The sequence below is a fragment of the Penicillium argentinense genome (genome assembly GCF_028826775.1).
Source record: "Penicillium argentinense strain IBT 30761 chromosome Unknown utg000009l_segment0_segment0, whole genome shotgun sequence".
In the NCBI taxonomy this organism is placed as follows: domain Eukaryota; kingdom Fungi; phylum Ascomycota; class Eurotiomycetes; order Eurotiales; family Aspergillaceae; genus Penicillium; species Penicillium argentinense.
The window spans coordinates 5,194,902-5,210,939 of record NW_026622668.1 but is presented as its reverse complement, the minus strand read 5'-3'; the positions used below and the strand labels follow the sequence as shown (position 1 = coordinate 5,210,939).

Sequence of the window (16,038 nt, the reverse complement as noted above, 5' to 3'; positions counted from 1 at the left end):
AGTACAAAGGTCCGCGATGAGAAGGCTCCAGCTGTGGACCTGGATCCAATCACGGAAAGCAGATCGAAAGAGTACCAGTTGGCACAGTTAGGAGAGTGAAGGGGAGGGGATGAATCTCGCTAAACAGAACTGCAAAAGGGGGAATTGGGAGTATGGTGCCAAGTAGAAAGGCACAGAACGTTGATGCTACATGTGAAGAAACGCACCCACCCTGATAGATCGCATATTAAACGAACCCCCTGAGGAAGGGGCCAAGAAAAAAGACGGCTCAAAGAACAGAGAGCCGCCAAAACACGAAAAAAAAAAAAAAAAAATACTCGTAAGGTGGCATGAAAGGGGCTTGATTCGAGGCAATAGCCATTGGTTTTGTTTGTGAAAGCAGCGTCAATTTCGACCACGCGGAAGCACTCACGAATTCACCGATCACGATAATGATTCAACGACTCCGAAAGGGGAGGTTGGTTGAGTGACCCTGATTAATATTATCCATCAGGATAGCTATCACGCCAGTTAGCGATGCGCAAATCTCGCCAGAGCGGTTGTGCGGGGCTTACCTGTGCAGCTCGAGCAGCCTGAGCAGCCTCAGCAGCTTGAATAGCATCGGCGAGGCTCTTGGTTCGGACAGTGGAAATGGAGTCTGGGCCGTAAATCTCACGGTCAAGAATCATGTACTTGCGGACGGCGTTCCTGGTACCCTGCTTCAAGAGATAGGTCATGTAAATCTGCATGAGTTCCTTGACAACGTCATCGGGCAAGGTGCTCTCGGAACGGAGGTCAGCAACCACCTGTTTGAGGCGTTCGTATTGATTATCCACATGAGTTAAACCAGTGAATTGTTCAACCTCGAACTTGAGATAGGATTCCCAGAAGGCGCGGCTATCGAGGTAGTACTTCTGGTTGGTTTGGAAAACCTTGCGAGCGTCATCCGGAACACCCTGGACTTTCCAAAGCAGATAGGCCCATTCGACCACCAGGGTAGCCTTGGTAGACATTTCTACCTCGGGGGATTCCAGCTGGGTCTTGTAGATCTCAATGGCATCATCCAGACCCCCCTCTCGGAATGAGAGACCGGCAAGCGAAATGATAGTTTCAGCGTGGCCGGGAAGGTTCATGAGAATTGCGTAATGAATTTCCTTGGCGGCGTCGATACGGTTCGACATCTCCTCAAAGTAGGCGTACTGGAGACGGATCGTGGGGTTTGCAATTGGCACGTAGAAGCAACTGGCTCGCTGGTAGATCATGCGCACTTCTTCATCTTTGTCGGGTTGAGCAGCCATCCAGCGAGCATATCGGAGCCAGAACTGATCGTAGTGGGCACACGTGACAAGACAACGTTCATAGAGGAACTGGATGCGAGAGTAGGAACCCTCAGTTTCCTCAAAGTCAAGATACTTTGACCAGTTCGAGAGTTGGCCTTCGTCCAACTCGGTGACATGGAAGTAGGGACGAGTGATCTCGGATTCATACGGCCAGCGCTTGTTCGTCTCGGTTTGCGTAGTGGTGTAGATCTCGGCCCAGTATGCTTCAAGACGGCTTCGCAGTGCAGCCTCCATCTCAACCCCAGTCGCCGCATCAGAGGAAGCAGCCTCGAATTCGGCCCGGAACTGAGAGATGATCTCGGCAGACGCAAGTTCAGCAACGGGGCGAATTGGAATAAGCGCACGATATCTATCGAAGTATCGGGCGTATTGATGGGTAGGGATACGGACAATCCGAGCCAGTAAGGGGGTAATCTTCTCTGGAGCCTCCACGCGTTCTTCAAACTCGATGTACTTGTCCCAGAACGGGTGCGAGAGGAAGTCAAGACCAACACTGTCGGCACCACGTTCGAAAAGCCTGTGATGAGGAAAGTCAGCAAACCATTGGCTATGTGCTCAGAGCGGGGATAGGATGGCCGGAGTCAAACAACAATTAGTGGCTGCGACAAGTAAATTGATGGGGTGAGCAGGCGGTTTTGGGGAGGGGAGAAGGGGAAGGGAGGTGAGGAAACCGGTGTCTCTTGCGCAGTTTCAAGGGGAAGAAGCCTTTCGCATTCAATGAAACGGTTCCGTGTCGCATTTGGACCGGTGGAAGGAACGATTTTTGCTTCGCGGAAGGGGAAGGACGCGCGAATGAGCGGATTATATGTAAAGTTCACTGGAACTTCGGCGCGGCGACAGATGCTCATTTTGCTTCCCCCTCCCCGACCCATCCGAGAATCCCAAGAATGAGAGAGAATAGGTATTGGGTGCTCTGAGGAGGGTGATCGGTAAAGGTTCACCGGAGGGTTTTCCGTGAAAAAAGCAGGTATACACTTACTCTCGAATGACTTCGTAGTTGTGGGAGGTTTCAGCTTTGAAGGAGCAGTAACTGGCCCAGAGATCAACAGATGTGGGGATGCTGGCGATCCCACGCTCATAGACCTAAGAAAATTGCTGTTAGAGTGATTCCAGTGGATGGAGCAAGTAGGACATCAAGTAGTTACCATTTCTGCGGCTTCGGTGCCGCCGATAGTGAACTCCAGGTCGGCGTATTTCTTCCAGTATCCAAACAGCAGGGGGAATTTTGCGAGGAAGCGATCGTAGTTGTTTCGGACGTTCATGATGACCTCGGGGGGAGAGTTGCGATTGACGCCGCCTTCGAACGACTCAGACCGGCGGACAAGTTTCTCCCAGGTCTCGAAGTTGTCGGAATCATCGCGCTAGACAAAGAGTGTTAGTAATTTGAATGAGGTGGTGATATTGAAGAGCGAAAGATCTCGTGATATACACGGGGTTGTGCGCGCATATGGATCACAAGTCGGACGTACCAGGTCTGCTTCAAGCTTTCTGAGCTCCACGCGATCCTCCGAGTTGATCTCGCTGAATAAGAGGTCCGACATGGTGGGACAGGGAGTGATTGAGGTGTGCACAGTATGGAAATTGGATTGTCGGTTGTGGAGGAGAGGATGGTCGAGGAAGGTGTGTGGGTAGAAAGGTGTGGGAGAGAAGAGTGCTGAAGACACGCCGCCGACAAAAAGCCGTCCAGGGAAAGACGAGACTGGCAGAAATGAATCCTGATCCGGAGGCGGTCGGACATGTGTTGTGGAAGCGGCGTTCGAGCCGTTTCTGCCTGAGGCGGCAGGGCATCAGGCACCATATCCGGTTAGCGCGATTGGTAGCCCGCAACTTTTGTCGTCAACAGCCCGGGCAGCACTTGCCAACAGCATCCCAGTTTCACAGGCTCGCCATGGCGTCCATCCCCGAAACAGTGGGCAAATTACCCCTGCGCCTGCGCAACTTCTTCGCTCGCTACCCGCCCCAGATTTACTCCGCCTTGGTCGCCCCGACCCCGTCTGTCCCCGATGGCGAGGCATCCGCAGAACAGAACTTGCCATCCCCATACACACCCGACCGCGACGCCAAGGGAGCCCGCAAGCCAGACCCTGAAGCTTTCTCTCTTTCGCAAGCCTTGCTGCATAACGATCCCAACAACCAAAATCCTTTCCTGCCGCGGAAGATCTTCACGACCGGAAAGTGGGTTAGTCCCCGGTATGGATTGCGCCAGCAGGCCGACCTTGTGAAGCTTGCCATCAAGTACAACGTCGAACCCCTCCTGCCACCGGGTCGCAAGTCTACTGCGTTCAAGGAGGCCCGTCTAGCCGAGCGGGGTCTGCGCATCAAGGGTACTGGTATTGGCCAGAAGGTTAAGGGTCACAAGTGGGAACGTACCATGGAGGCACGTCTTGAGGATCGTCGTAAGGCGATGGTCGAGATGCCCGAGATGATCCGTTTGTGGAAGCAGGTAAGTTTTGACCAGCTGAAAGCCGATCGACGGACTGTCGTCCCTGCGTGGATAGAAGCTAATTCGATCTACAGAGAGGTCATGGTCGTGGCTGGCGACAGTGGCCCAAGCGGTAAACAAGCTGACGCAGCGTGCTCGTTCATTCTTTCTCGCTTATCGACGTCAACGCGCTGTCGCTTTTATTTTGGCAATCCTCGGCAGACGCATCTGTACGAACCATTTGCAGGGGTTTGGGATGGAGTTCTCTTTCTTTTTGTCTTCATTATATCATCTGTACTATATAAATCATGGGCAGGACGCCCAATACACGCCCGGGTGGCTTTGCTCGAGGCTTATCTGAGTGTGCATAAGACAGACCGCGGAAAATTTCACCGGAATTTGATCCTCCAAAGAGCACTATCGAACCCGTGCGGCTGAATGAGGGGGGCGAAACGAGTCTCTCATGGAATTAAAATACCAAGCTCTGTAGAGTGATGTGATAGATAGTACTATCCATGGAACTTGTTGTAATATCGGCATTCAATAGTTGACACTTAGGTACATTAGGTGCCTAGGGCCCGCTGTAGTTAGGAAAGTGTCTACCGGGTCGTGCAGAAAAAGGGTCTTGTCCCAATGACGATCCACGATAGGTGCATGGTTGCTTTTGATATGGCTTTTTCTTTTCGCTTCTGACAGGCCTGACCTGCCAACCGCGCCATGTGCCATTACCTCAGTGGGGACGTCATTTCATTGATTTTCACTTATTACTGATGCATGCCATCACCGATCTATTGATTTTAGCGGAGTGCGATATCTTCCCCGATGTAACCATTTTTAGCCCCGGGCCCTTTTTCTCAGCGGGGAAAGTGCTTGTTGCTTTCGATCTACTTTGCCGAATAGACGAGTGGGCGAGGTTTCTCACCGCTTGGGTTACGAGATCTCCGAGGTTTAGGGTATTTTTAGGCGAGTCCAACTTCTACAGTTGGCCGTTGTTTAAACGTGTACGCCACGGGAGATGCCTCGCGTCTGACAGTAGCGTGGTGTAAGCTGACGCACAGCTAGCCCTAGCAGGCACTAGGCACTCGGGCCAGACGGTCGAGGCATTCTCGCTTCGTGCATTTGTTGCGGGAGGCTTCCCTTCCTGATCCACTGAGGCTCACATCGGCGATACTGGATGGACAGTTGTGATTGTGATACATGGTGATATTGAATTGGCCTGCCGTAGTTCCTGCGCCTCGGTGGATGATGGTGGGGGATCTGCAGCTGTGATGGGCCCGGACCGACGCGTCTATCGTGGGCAGGAATGGGCTATTGTTCCAGGGTCCACCCGATGACGATGGGTGTGCCTAGAGAGTGCAGTATGCAGTTGTAGAAATAGTAATAGTGGGTGAGTGAGAAGGAGGGAAGAGGGGACCCGCACTCGTCCGCCTCGAACGGGCAGGAAGGAGATGTCCGCCCGAGTCGTAGCGTCACGTGGCCCCGCCACTCCCCTCGAGCTGTTGGACTTTCCCCCGGTTTCTAGCAGCCCATCTCGCATTGCTATAAGAGCACCGTCTTTCCCTCGCCGATGAATGTCTCTCGTTTTGTCAACGCACAGAAAAGTGACGGGGGAGTGTTCGTTTCCTCTGATGACTGAATGCTCCACAGCGTTCCCTCTTCGGTAAGCTCCGATATAGTTCTGCGCGTTATCAACTACTCAGGCCCTCCCTGGTCGACCGTTTCATGTCTTGTTTCTGAATCCCATGAGGCATACAAAACTTTTTCTGGATCGTGGACAACTGAGCAGCCATGCTGAAATGAAACCAAACTGACGGCTTTGTCAGGATCCGACGCTCTCTGGTTATAAAGCGGGCACAGCGTCCATACTCAATCGCGTGGCTGTAGATCTCTCTCCTGCAGTCCGACAAAAACTCAACGGAACCTCCTGCAGACGCAATTTTCAGACTGCCTAGGATCTGCCAGGATGAATACTGCTGCGACTGAACGCCCCCCGGCTGCGTATAACCGGGGCTACTCCACTGATGTGGACAAGATCCGCGAGCAGGATTATCCCTTGTTGAATGGTAAGCAAGAGCCCTAAGGGTTCAGCCATAAGGATTGATGCTAACTGTAGTTTTTTTTCATGCTCAGACACAACTTATCTGGACCACGCAGGAACGACACCATATGCAAAGTCCATGATCGAGACCTTTTCCAAGGACATGACATCCAACCTTTTCGGAAACCCCCATTCAATGTCTCTGTCATCGCAGCTCTCGACAACACGAACGGACGATGTCAGACTTCGGGTTTTGCGCTTCTTCAATGCTGACCCGGACGAATTTGACTTGGTTTTCGTGGCGAATGCAACGGCTGCCATCAAACTGGTAGCCGACTGCCTCCGCGATTCTGACCACCGAGGCTTCTGGTATGGATATCATATCGACTCCCATACCAGTGTCGTCGGCGTACGAGAGTTGGCCGAGTTGAATTTCCAGTGCTTCCAGAGCGATGTGGAGGTCGACAACTGGATCCCCGAGCTGGCCTCGAACCAAACAAAGGCCCCAAGGCTCTTTGCCTTCCCCGCACAATCGAACTTGAATGGCCGACGTCTGCCTCTTCGCTGGTGTGAACAGATTCGTTCTGCGGCAAATGGCGGGAACGTGTTTACTTTGCTCGATGCGGCCTCGCTCGTGTCGACATCGCCTCTTGATCTCAGTTCGTCGGCCCCCGATTTCACTGCTCTCAGCTTCTATAAGATTTTCGGTTTTCCGAATCTGGGTGCCTTGATTGTGCGCAAGAGTGCTGGCCGTGTCTTCGAGAGACGGCGATATTTTGGCGGTGGTACGGTCGACATGGTGCTGGCGGCGGGTGCGCAGTGGCACGCGAAGAAGGAGTCCTCAATCCACGAGCGCCTCGAGGATGGGACTCTGCCTTTCCATAGCATTATTGCCCTCGATTCCGCCATTAGCACACATGAGCGTCTCTTTGGCTCCATGGCGAATATTTCTTCCCATACCGCGTTCCTCGCCAAACAGCTTCACGACAGGCTGTCTGTTTTGAAACATTGGAATGAAACCAGTGTTTGTCAGATTTACAAAGGCAACTCGACGTATGGATGTCCGGTCACTCAAGGACCGATCATCGCTTTCAATATACGAACCAGCAAAGGCGAATGGGTTCCAAAGACGGAAGTGGAAAAGTTGGCTACTGTCCAGAATATTCAGATCAGAACAGGGTCTGTCTGCAATCCCGGAGGCACTGCATGCTCGCTTGGATGGACAGGCGCCGAATTACGCCGGCACTACTCTACGGGTCTACGATGCGGCGATGATCATGACGTTTTGGGAGGCCGTCCAACTGGTATCCTTCGAGCTAGTCTGGGTGCCATGACAAACATGAAAGACATCGACTCCTTCGTTGACTTCATCGAGGAATTTTACGTAGAGAAGGTTCCTCCCATCGTCGCACTGAACCCACTCGTCGAAGATGGTGACCCTGTTGACCGCCACTTCTATATCGAAAGTCTCTCGGTGTTCCCAATCAAAAGCTGCGGTGCGTTCAAGATCCCCGAAGGGAAACGATGGGAGGTCAAACGAGAAGGTTTGGCATGGGACCGGGAATGGTGCCTCATCCACCAAGGCACAGGAGCCGCGCTCAGCCAGAAAAGGTATCCTCGCATGTCCCTCATCCGGCCCTCTGTGGACCTCGATCGCGGCATACTGCGCATCACTTGCGGGTACCTGAGTGACCAAGTGAGTCTTGAGATCTCACTTGGCTGGGAAGACACCAGTCTTATTTCCACTTCGTTGTGTCAAAACTCTTCGAATAAAAAGGCCACTATGGTTTGTGGAGACCAAATCTCGCTGCATGCCTATGCGTCGCCCGTGGTATCTGCTTTTTTCTCAGACTTCCTTGGGGTTCCTTGCACTCTTGCTCGATTCCCCTCTCAATCCGCCACTCGATTCTCCCGACCACCTCGCCTGTCCGGGACATGGAAGAACAAATTCCGCAAGTTTATTATGCCAGGATCCTTCCCACCCGATCTGCCACCACCAGCCCGCGAACAGGGCAAACGACTTACCTTGTCTAACGAGATGCCTATTTTGGTCGTCTCTCGCTCGTCAGTAAACCGACTTAACGAAACAATAAAAGCAAACTCGAAACAAGGTATAGGGGCTGGTAAGGCGGTCGCGGCAGATGTCTTCCGCGGCAACATTGTCGTCGCTGAGCGACTGGCTCGTCTCGGCGATGCAGAGCAGCCATATGCTGAGGATCACTGGGGTGGTCTCCGGATTGGACCTGATCAGCTTCGCATCGATGTGCTCGATGGATGTCAGCGTTGCCAAATGGTTTGTATTGACCAGTTCACCGGTCTACGGCGCTCCGAGCCATTTTCCACTCTCGCAAAGACGCGCAATATCGGTGGAAAGGTCACATTTGGTCGATATGCAGCACTTTCTCCCGATGAATTTGAAGGGCTGGACCTGGAGGCAACCGAGCGCCGGACGGTCATGGTCGGTGATGTGGTTACGCCGACATATGTTGACAACTAAAAAGGCATCGTCTCCTAGGTTTCAGGTTGGCTTGTAGAGTTGGGACTTTGGTTGAAAATATTCTTATGAATCGGCGGCGCATTTTTCTTCTTTCGTTCTTTTCGCTATGGATACACTGCGATGGGACTCACACACGGAACTTTCGGGACTCTTTCATCATTACCGTCAATCACTTCAGTGCACATATCCTTATGAAGTAGCTATCACGTGAACACGCATTGTATATGATATCTTTACAGGCTAGTTATCCAAAAGTACCCCTCGTTCTGTAGTGTACTTCACCAGAGGTCTGATTTCGGTGCATTGTTTTGGGAGATAATATATGGCCTTGGGATAGGAGACACGCGTTCTGAATAACTTGAGATAATAGGTGGAATAATATGATGCTGCGTCCGTCTACTTTCCTTTGATGAAATTGATGTCGTAAAATGAATGCGGGGCTGTCAGAAGTGTTTCCAGCCAAGACTTTTAATCCAGCAAAGAACCCACGAATACGCGTGTATCAACGCACGTGGGCAAGCTAGTATAGAACATCCCAAAAGGTCCAGAGAGCCACTTAGCTCATGTTTGCACTATTCATATATCGCCAAATAGTCGGAATAAACGAGCTGGCAACTGGATGTCAGTCCTTCCCCATCATCCATTGCCGCTTCATGAGTTGCCGACGTTCCGGACTTTTTGCCGTTCTTGTACTCTACATGGCTTGCAGTAGCGCCGAAAGTTGCAGAGTCGACCGAAGCCACTCCCTTGTCGAATGAACATTTCCCTACTCCTTTTGTCGACGTACCTGCATACCTACGAATTCCGACATAAAAACAATGTGATGTTCCACATCTTGGCTTGCGTTGAGACAAATAATGGCAAATTGCATGGAAATGAAGTCTTTTACTCTCTCGAGCATTCTTTTTCTGACTTGTGTTCGTGCGGTGACGACAACTGGAGATTTCACTGCCTTGAGCTTCAACGTCGCTGGCCTGCCTTCAATCCTGCAGTCTAACGATGTTGAAGGCGACAAGACTGAGAATGCAGAGAAACTCGGCACATATTTTTCGGAATATGGCTACGACATTATCCAGATGCAGGAGGTAAGATTTCATCAAATTCGCAAATTTGAGAACCAATTTTAATTATCTTTGCTCGACAGGATTTCAATTACCATGCCTATATCTACAAAACCGACGACCATACCTACCGAACCGCGACATCCGGTGGAGCTGGAATTGGAAGCGGTCTGAATACCATCTCTAACTACGAATGGGTGGATTTCACTCGTGTGGAGTGGGACGATTGCTCTAATGACTCTGGTTCGGATTGTCTCACTCCGAAGGGCTTCACTTTCATGCGTTGGAATCCCGCCGATGGTGTTTACATCGACTTCTACAACCTCCATGCGGATGCTGGGTATGTGATGTCTCGCCAAACAAAGTCTTTCTTATCAATATATGCTGACTTCGCTTTTATAGAACCGAAGATGGAGACGAGACTGCCCGAAACAGCAATCTCCAGCAAGTCGCCGATTACATTGAGACCTGGTCCACCGGAAACGCCGTCGTCGTCATGGGCGACACCAATAGCCGCTACACTCGGAGCGCAGACACTGGAATCCGCGTCTTGAAGTCACAGAACAGTCTGACCGACACTTGGGTCGAGCTGGAACAGAGCGGTGTTTACCCCACAGCTGGCGCAGATGCATCGGTATGCGATAATCCCTCAACAACCGAGACCTGCGAGACAGTCGACAAAACCTTGTACCGAGGTTCCGATATTTTATCTGTTTCAGCGACAGGATTCCGCTACGACGGTAACAGCTTCTTGAATACCGAGGGCAATTACCTCGGCGCAGTGCTTTCCGACCACAACCCGGTACTGGTGAACTTCACCTGGTCCAGTTCGGGCTCTCTTCGACAAAGCCAGTTATCCGGTGGTCCACACGGAGACTGGTTCAACGACTTGCCCAACATTCCCTCATCTCCAGTCGTCTCTAACATTACATTCCGTGGTGCCAACCGACTCGACGCGGTTGCTTTGACTCTGAGTGACGGCACGTCGTTCAGCCATGGCGGTACTGGTGGGACGGAGGTGTCGCTCACACTTGGATCGGGCGAGTACTGGACTGAGACTAAACTGTGCACTGGAACGTACAACAGTCACACTCGCAACTTCTATATAAAGGCCACGACCAGCGCCAAAAATACCTTGGAGGTTGGTACCTCTACTAACAACTGCAGCACTTTCACGGCTGATGATGGATTCGCGGTGGTTGGTTTTATGGGCCAGGATGGGGATGAGATGGATCAGTTGGCATTGATTTATGCTGCCTATTAGCCTCAGCGCAAACGGTTTGTAGATACGTGATGTCGGTGTGATAGCAACTTCCAGAATCAAATGTGTATGGGAAAGATTCTATCTAGACTATCTTATCAGCAGACCCATGAGCTGTCGCATCAACATGAATGTCCGTAATGCTGCCAGTAATTGAAGAATCCATGTTCGTACCGTCAGACACTTCTTTGCTTCCGTATAAATTCCCCCTCTCAATACCCTCAAGCGTATGGTTATTGCTCTCCGGAATCCACAAAGTTACCAGTGCAGTGAGCAACATAACACCAGAGAATAGTCCAAGAACGCCATTTAGCCCGATACCATCCTCGACCGTGCCAAAAGCAAAGGAAGTCAAAATAGCACCACATTTCCCAGCAGCAGCCGAGATTTCGAGTGCAGTTCCCCGAACACGAGTGGGGAATACCTCTACCGGGATAAGAATGTGGTGACATTGGGATCGACTGTCAGGAGGAACTGGGAGACGGTGAAGACAACCATGGAACCTGCTGTTGAGGTGTGTGCATTGGGAGAGCTTATGCCTGCCCAAAAGGCGTACATGATGCATACCCCGACACAGGCCAGGAATTGCTGCCGGACGCGGCCGATTCGATCTGGGACAAAGATTCCCACTTAGAAGCCTGGAAGGTACCCCTAGAGATATGTCAGAACGCGCAGAGCGTAGCTAGGCAAGGGTATCAAGATACTAACAGCTGCTTGCACGATAATGTTGCCTATGGCTGTGTTGTACAGAGTCGGCCAAGGAGTCGCACCTTTGGCGAACCCAATACGCCCAAGGCTTGATTAGCCAATGGTCCAAGAAGTAGGAGCTGAAGCACTTACAAGGAAAACCATGCCATCGATGTAGCGAAAAGAACCTTGGCATGCTTCCACTGGCCAAAGTAATCTCGGAAATCTTTCCATTGCTTCTTGATACCTCGCCTTTGTCCGGTAGTCTCATCGCAGACATCTGAAACAGAATTAGCATTCCTCTTGGCCCTCATTTCGGTACACTTACATTGCTGGTAGGGTAGCGTCTCCGCAATAGTCAACCGAGCATTGAGTGTGAAATGGCTGGCATGATGCCAATACCCAGGAGGAAACGCAACACCCATTCCAAATGATTTTGATTGGCCGCGATAGATCCTTCGAAGGATTTCAACAGGATCAAAAAGACAATACTGGCTGCCATATTTCCGAGACCGATTTTCGAGAAGACTGTCAAGACTTGGGTGGCGTGAGTGCCGAATGGTGATTTCTCTACAGAAAGTGATGAAAGCGGGTAGTCTGGATATCGTTAGCTCACCTATTTAACCTGGAGATAATTATGGACATTCTCACCTGCTCCAATTTCGACTCCGCTCAAAACACGAAGACAGCTATCCAGGCCGTAATCGACCGCGGTGCCATGAACTTCCAGGGCAGCAGAATGACCAGCAGAGTGCCGAATATGATCAGAAGAAGCTCCTTGCCATAAATTGTGTGTCGTCCCAGGACATCACTTAGTACTCCTAAGAGTACCTGGCCGATGACCATGCCCAGGTTCAGGCCACCCTTGATCATGTCGCTGTCAACAATGGGGACTTTGCCATCTTGGTAGTAGAGATAACCAAGGATGGGAACAACTAGTCTCAAGATCAATTAGTTCATGCTTTGGTGAGACTATAAACCAGTCGTTCATTAATACCGAGCCCAATAGTCAAGTTCAGATAGCCATCTGCGAAAATCCAACCCCCGTGGTAATCACAAACCGCAGCTTGGCTCCCACCGAAGGCATTGAGGATCAACTGACCAAAGGTGTGATCAAAGGGCCAAGCCAGATACCGCCGAAAAAGGCTGTACAATGGAAACGAATGCAGTCAAGCATCGTGGTCTTCGGTAGAGCTGAGTTTTCATTCCTGAGTTATATACTCCTCGGCAAGTAAATTGAGCAAAAGCGAGGTCAGTGAGGTGTATAGATCACTAATGCAAAACGGCAGATTGGATAGTATCCTCGTGCCACCCGGTCCGTTCTAATAGACGATGCAGAAATATCGCAGGCAAGAAGTCCGTCGAGTATAGATGTCGTAACCCCACGTGCAGAGCGCCAGCGTATGATTCCTCGTCCCTTGTCGTCGATCTCCGCGAGCCATGGCGCTACCGTGGATGGCGTGCAACTGTCGGTGCGAAGGCCGATGGCCCGTGTTGCCCAGCTGGGGCGGGGAAGACCTGCCAGTGGGACGAGCGGAGTCGATATGTAGAGCGATCGAAGAAACAGAGCAAATCTTGGGGAACATGAAGCTGGATCAGGGAGTTGGTGTCGGCAGAGAAGCGGTGCGCCGGAAGTGAGATCCCTTTGGGCTGACATATTTAAGCTTGCCGCTCATACTTCACAAGTGTTCCACATCAGAAGCACAGCACCCACACTTTCCATATTCCTTTCCGTCAACCCAAATCTCGCACAATTTGCTGCATTTGGTCGATTTCTTCACAATGAGCCCTCTCGCTCCAGAACAGGTGGTCTCCTACCACAAGAATGGCTACCTGCTCCTCCGCGCCCCCGAGCACCAGCTGGTCGACCCGGCCGATCTCAAAAAGTGGACCGGGGAGATCCAGGCCTGGCCCCGGGTCAAAGGTAAATGGATGCCTTATGACGAGATCAATATGAACGGCGAGCGCCAACTGATGCGCACGGAGCGATTTATCGACTTTAATCCTCAATACAAGGACCTTGTGTGTGGCAAGAAGCTCGGTCAGATTCTGAAGGCTGTCTCTGGTGATGTTGATTTGAAGTCATGCACATTGCGTCTAATTCGCCTTGCTAACTCTGTCTATAAGATATGCTTCTTTTCAAATACAAAATCAATTACAGGCAGCCTCACGGCAACGGTTTCAAAGCCCACCTCGATGCCCCTGCATATGACCATATCGGCCGTATTGAGCATGTCACTGCGAACCTCGCAATTGACGCTGCCACCATCGAGAGTGGATGCTTCTTGGTGGTCCCCGGATCCTACAAGATGGTTGCAGAGTTTGTCCAAGGTGGTTCAAACCACCCCGGAGTGGGAAGCTCAGCACGAATGGTTGTCCATCCCATAGCAGCTTGGTGACATGATCATCTTCGGTTCTCATCTTGCGCATCGCTTGGCGGAAAAAAGACCGATCATTCGAGATTGGGACTTTATGCCACCTTCCACTCGAAAAACGATGGGTTGGACTTGAGGGAAAGGTACTACAAACATCGGACGGAGATGTTTCCTCCTGAGCATGGTGAGTGCCGTCTTTGTCTAATCAGTGAAGAATACATGCTAACACGGTGCTTAACAGAACGAGAGGAGGGTAAAGATTACTCACAAGGCTACAAGACTTACGGATTCGCAGCACCTTTTACCAGCATTGACCAGGCCAAGGTGGTTCCTCCTCAAGATGTGACTGGACAATCTTGAAATGAATGTTGATCCCAAAAATGACAAGCGACTTTCATAGCGCATTATCAAAAGAAAATCAAACACTTTGGTTCATTGTACTCGTGCAGGTGAAATATGAGACGGTCCCCCTTTTCAGCTTTTCGAATTCTGTACACCTTCCAATTCATTCAATATTCCCGGTTGGCGTTCGGTGGCTTTCATCGCGTGCTTCCCCACTGGTTCCTGATGTGGAGATGTGGATTTGTTTCCCCGATCTGTCATAGTTGGTCATTTAAACAACCCTCTTGCTTGAGTCATCCCAACTCATCAAGACCTGATTGGATACGAGCTCCGACGGACATCCATCTAGGCCGATCATGCAGCATGCTTTATCAGCAGTACTTCAAAAGTATATGAGACCCCTCGATCGACAGAGTTCTCCAACTCAGTGTGATCGACCATCGGATTCCAGACAAAAGCACACCGAACATACATGGCTAGCATTGAGCTTTATCAGCCTCGCAACAATCATGACAGACGAATCTTTGAGGCGGAAACGCCAGACCCAGAGCGAAACTACACCCAAGCCCCCGACGCAGCCGCCTTCGACGAAATCCCCCCAAACGGAGGCTACGGCTGGGTCTGCACACTGTGCAGCTTCTTGATAATCGTCCACACGTGGGGCATAAACGCAGCATGGGGTGTCATACTAGCCTATTTCCTATCACACTCGACTTTCCCAGGTGCAAGCCGAATCGAATACGCCCTAATCGGCGGCCTCTCCATCGCACAAGCAATGCTGATGGGCCCGATCGTATCCGAATGCCGTCGGAAGCTCGGCACGACCGTCACGTTGCTGATCGGGACAATATTCGTCTTTGCTTCTCTGATGGCTGCCTCCTACTCACAGCAGATATGGCACTTGTTCCTCTCTCAGGGGATCTGCTTCGGCATCGGAATGGGCTTCCTCTATCTAACCGCCATGCACGTCCTCCCAACCTGGTTCTCCACTCGACGGAGCTTCGCAGTTGGAATTGCGGGCGCTGGATCTGGTATCGGTGGTATTGTGTACAGCTTGGCTGCGGGTCATGCGATCGAAGTACAAGGTGTGCGAGCCACCTACCGGATTCTGGCCTACTGCGCCCTGGCAGCCAACCTACCAGCATCACTGCTTCTCAAGTCACATGAAGCACCCCATCATGATCGTTCACGACGCAGCGTCGATTATAAAGATCTAGCCAAGCCAGAAGTTCTTCTTGTGATTCTGTGGGGAATCACGACTGACCTCGGATATATCGCGCTCATCTACTCGCTTCCCAACTACGCCTCGTCAATTGGTCTCACGGCGCAACAAGGATCCGTGACGGGCGCGATGCTGAATCTGGGACTGACAATCGGCAGGCCGGTAACGGGGTATCTCAGCGATACACTCGGCCGCATCACAGTCCCGATGGTCTTGACGGCGATCTGTGGGCTGCTGTGTTTCATCGTCTGGATCCCAGCGCAGACATACGACGTACTTCTGCTCTTCGCTTTAACAGCTGGCATGGTCTGCGGTACATTCTGGGGCACAGTTGTCCCCGTGCTGGCAGAGGTGGTCGGTATGGGACGTATGGCGTCTGTTTTCACGGTTATTTGTCTGGCTTTGGTTGGTCCCACCACGGTTGCTGAGCCCATTGCGTTGAGTCTGGTGAGTGGTGGATCGAAGTATCTGCATACGCAGGTCTATGTGGGATGTCTTTTCCTGGTGGGTTCTTTTGGGGCGTGGATGCTTCGCTCGTGGAAGTGCTATGAGGTTGAGAAAAAGGCCTCGGATGAGCATGAGGGATTGACATCTGATACATCCAGCTTTCCGACGTTCTTCCGCTGGATCACCCCGCAAAAGCTGTTTATCCAGGGACGTGTCTAGGCTCAAGGCGGTTGACTGGAAAATGGTGGACTTCCTCAGTGATATCTTCTCACGAACTTCTTGTATCAAGTCAGGTATATTTCGCAATGCCGTTTCTTCGATCTCTTAAGTATTGCCGAAATCTGCCTTGATAGGAGGCCAAAAATGA

The 16,038-nt window shown here is 51.3% G+C and overlaps 7 protein-coding genes across 7 annotated transcripts; 5 read left to right on the top strand and 2 right to left on the bottom strand.

Moving 5' to 3' along the window:
• Positions 1–482: 482 nt before the first annotated feature.
• On the bottom strand, positions 483–2,860 carry N7532_009524 (putative mRNA splicing protein (Prp39); the record flags this gene model as incomplete). The annotated part of the gene is made up of 4 exons (XM_056622015.1): positions 483–1,836; positions 2,299–2,402; positions 2,465–2,680; positions 2,789–2,860. The coding sequence occupies 4 exons, from the start codon at positions 2,858–2,860 to the stop codon at positions 483–485; spliced, it is 1,746 nt and encodes a 581-aa protein (XP_056472821.1).
• Positions 2,861–3,207: 347 nt separating this feature from the next.
• On the top strand, positions 3,208–3,878 carry N7532_009523 (mitochondrial 54S ribosomal protein mL59; the record flags this gene model as incomplete). The annotated part of the gene is made up of 2 exons (XM_056622014.1): positions 3,208–3,762; positions 3,837–3,878. The coding sequence occupies 2 exons, from the start codon at positions 3,208–3,210 to the stop codon at positions 3,876–3,878; spliced, it is 597 nt and encodes a 198-aa protein (XP_056472820.1).
• A 1,826-nt stretch (positions 3,879–5,704) lies between these two features.
• Positions 5,705–8,276, top strand: hxB (putative molybdenum cofactor sulfurase protein (HxB); the record flags this gene model as incomplete). Its single annotated transcript, XM_056622013.1, has 2 exons — positions 5,705–5,804; positions 5,872–8,276. The coding sequence occupies 2 exons, from the start codon at positions 5,705–5,707 to the stop codon at positions 8,274–8,276; spliced, it is 2,505 nt and encodes an 834-aa protein (XP_056472819.1).
• An 875-nt stretch (positions 8,277–9,151) lies between these two features.
• On the top strand, positions 9,152–10,601 carry N7532_009521 (endonuclease/exonuclease/phosphatase family protein; the record flags this gene model as incomplete). The annotated part of the gene is made up of 3 exons (XM_056622012.1): positions 9,152–9,361; positions 9,421–9,677; positions 9,740–10,601. The coding sequence occupies 3 exons, from the start codon at positions 9,152–9,154 to the stop codon at positions 10,599–10,601; spliced, it is 1,329 nt and encodes a 442-aa protein (XP_056472818.1).
• An 82-nt stretch (positions 10,602–10,683) lies between these two features.
• On the bottom strand, positions 10,684–12,372 carry N7532_009520 (uncharacterized protein; the record flags this gene model as incomplete). The annotated part of the gene is made up of 6 exons (XM_056622011.1): positions 10,684–11,104; positions 11,166–11,249; positions 11,439–11,565; positions 11,614–11,882; positions 11,965–12,225; positions 12,347–12,372. 6 exons carry the CDS (start codon positions 12,370–12,372, stop codon positions 10,684–10,686), a joined length of 1,188 nt encoding a protein of 395 aa, XP_056472817.1.
• Positions 12,373–13,067: 695 nt separating this feature from the next.
• On the top strand, positions 13,068–14,020 carry N7532_009519 (phytanoyl-CoA dioxygenase family protein; the record flags this gene model as incomplete). The annotated part of the gene is made up of 4 exons (XM_056622010.1): positions 13,068–13,350; positions 13,413–13,636; positions 13,733–13,844; positions 13,902–14,020. The coding sequence occupies 4 exons, from the start codon at positions 13,068–13,070 to the stop codon at positions 14,018–14,020; spliced, it is 738 nt and encodes a 245-aa protein (XP_056472816.1).
• Positions 14,021–14,474: 454 nt separating this feature from the next.
• N7532_009518 (MFS general substrate transporter) lies at positions 14,475–15,890 on the top strand (the record flags this gene model as incomplete). Its single annotated transcript, XM_056622009.1, has 1 exon — positions 14,475–15,890. One exon carries the CDS (start codon positions 14,475–14,477, stop codon positions 15,888–15,890), a length of 1,416 nt encoding a protein of 471 aa, XP_056472815.1.
• Positions 15,891–16,038: the final 148 nt, after the last annotated feature.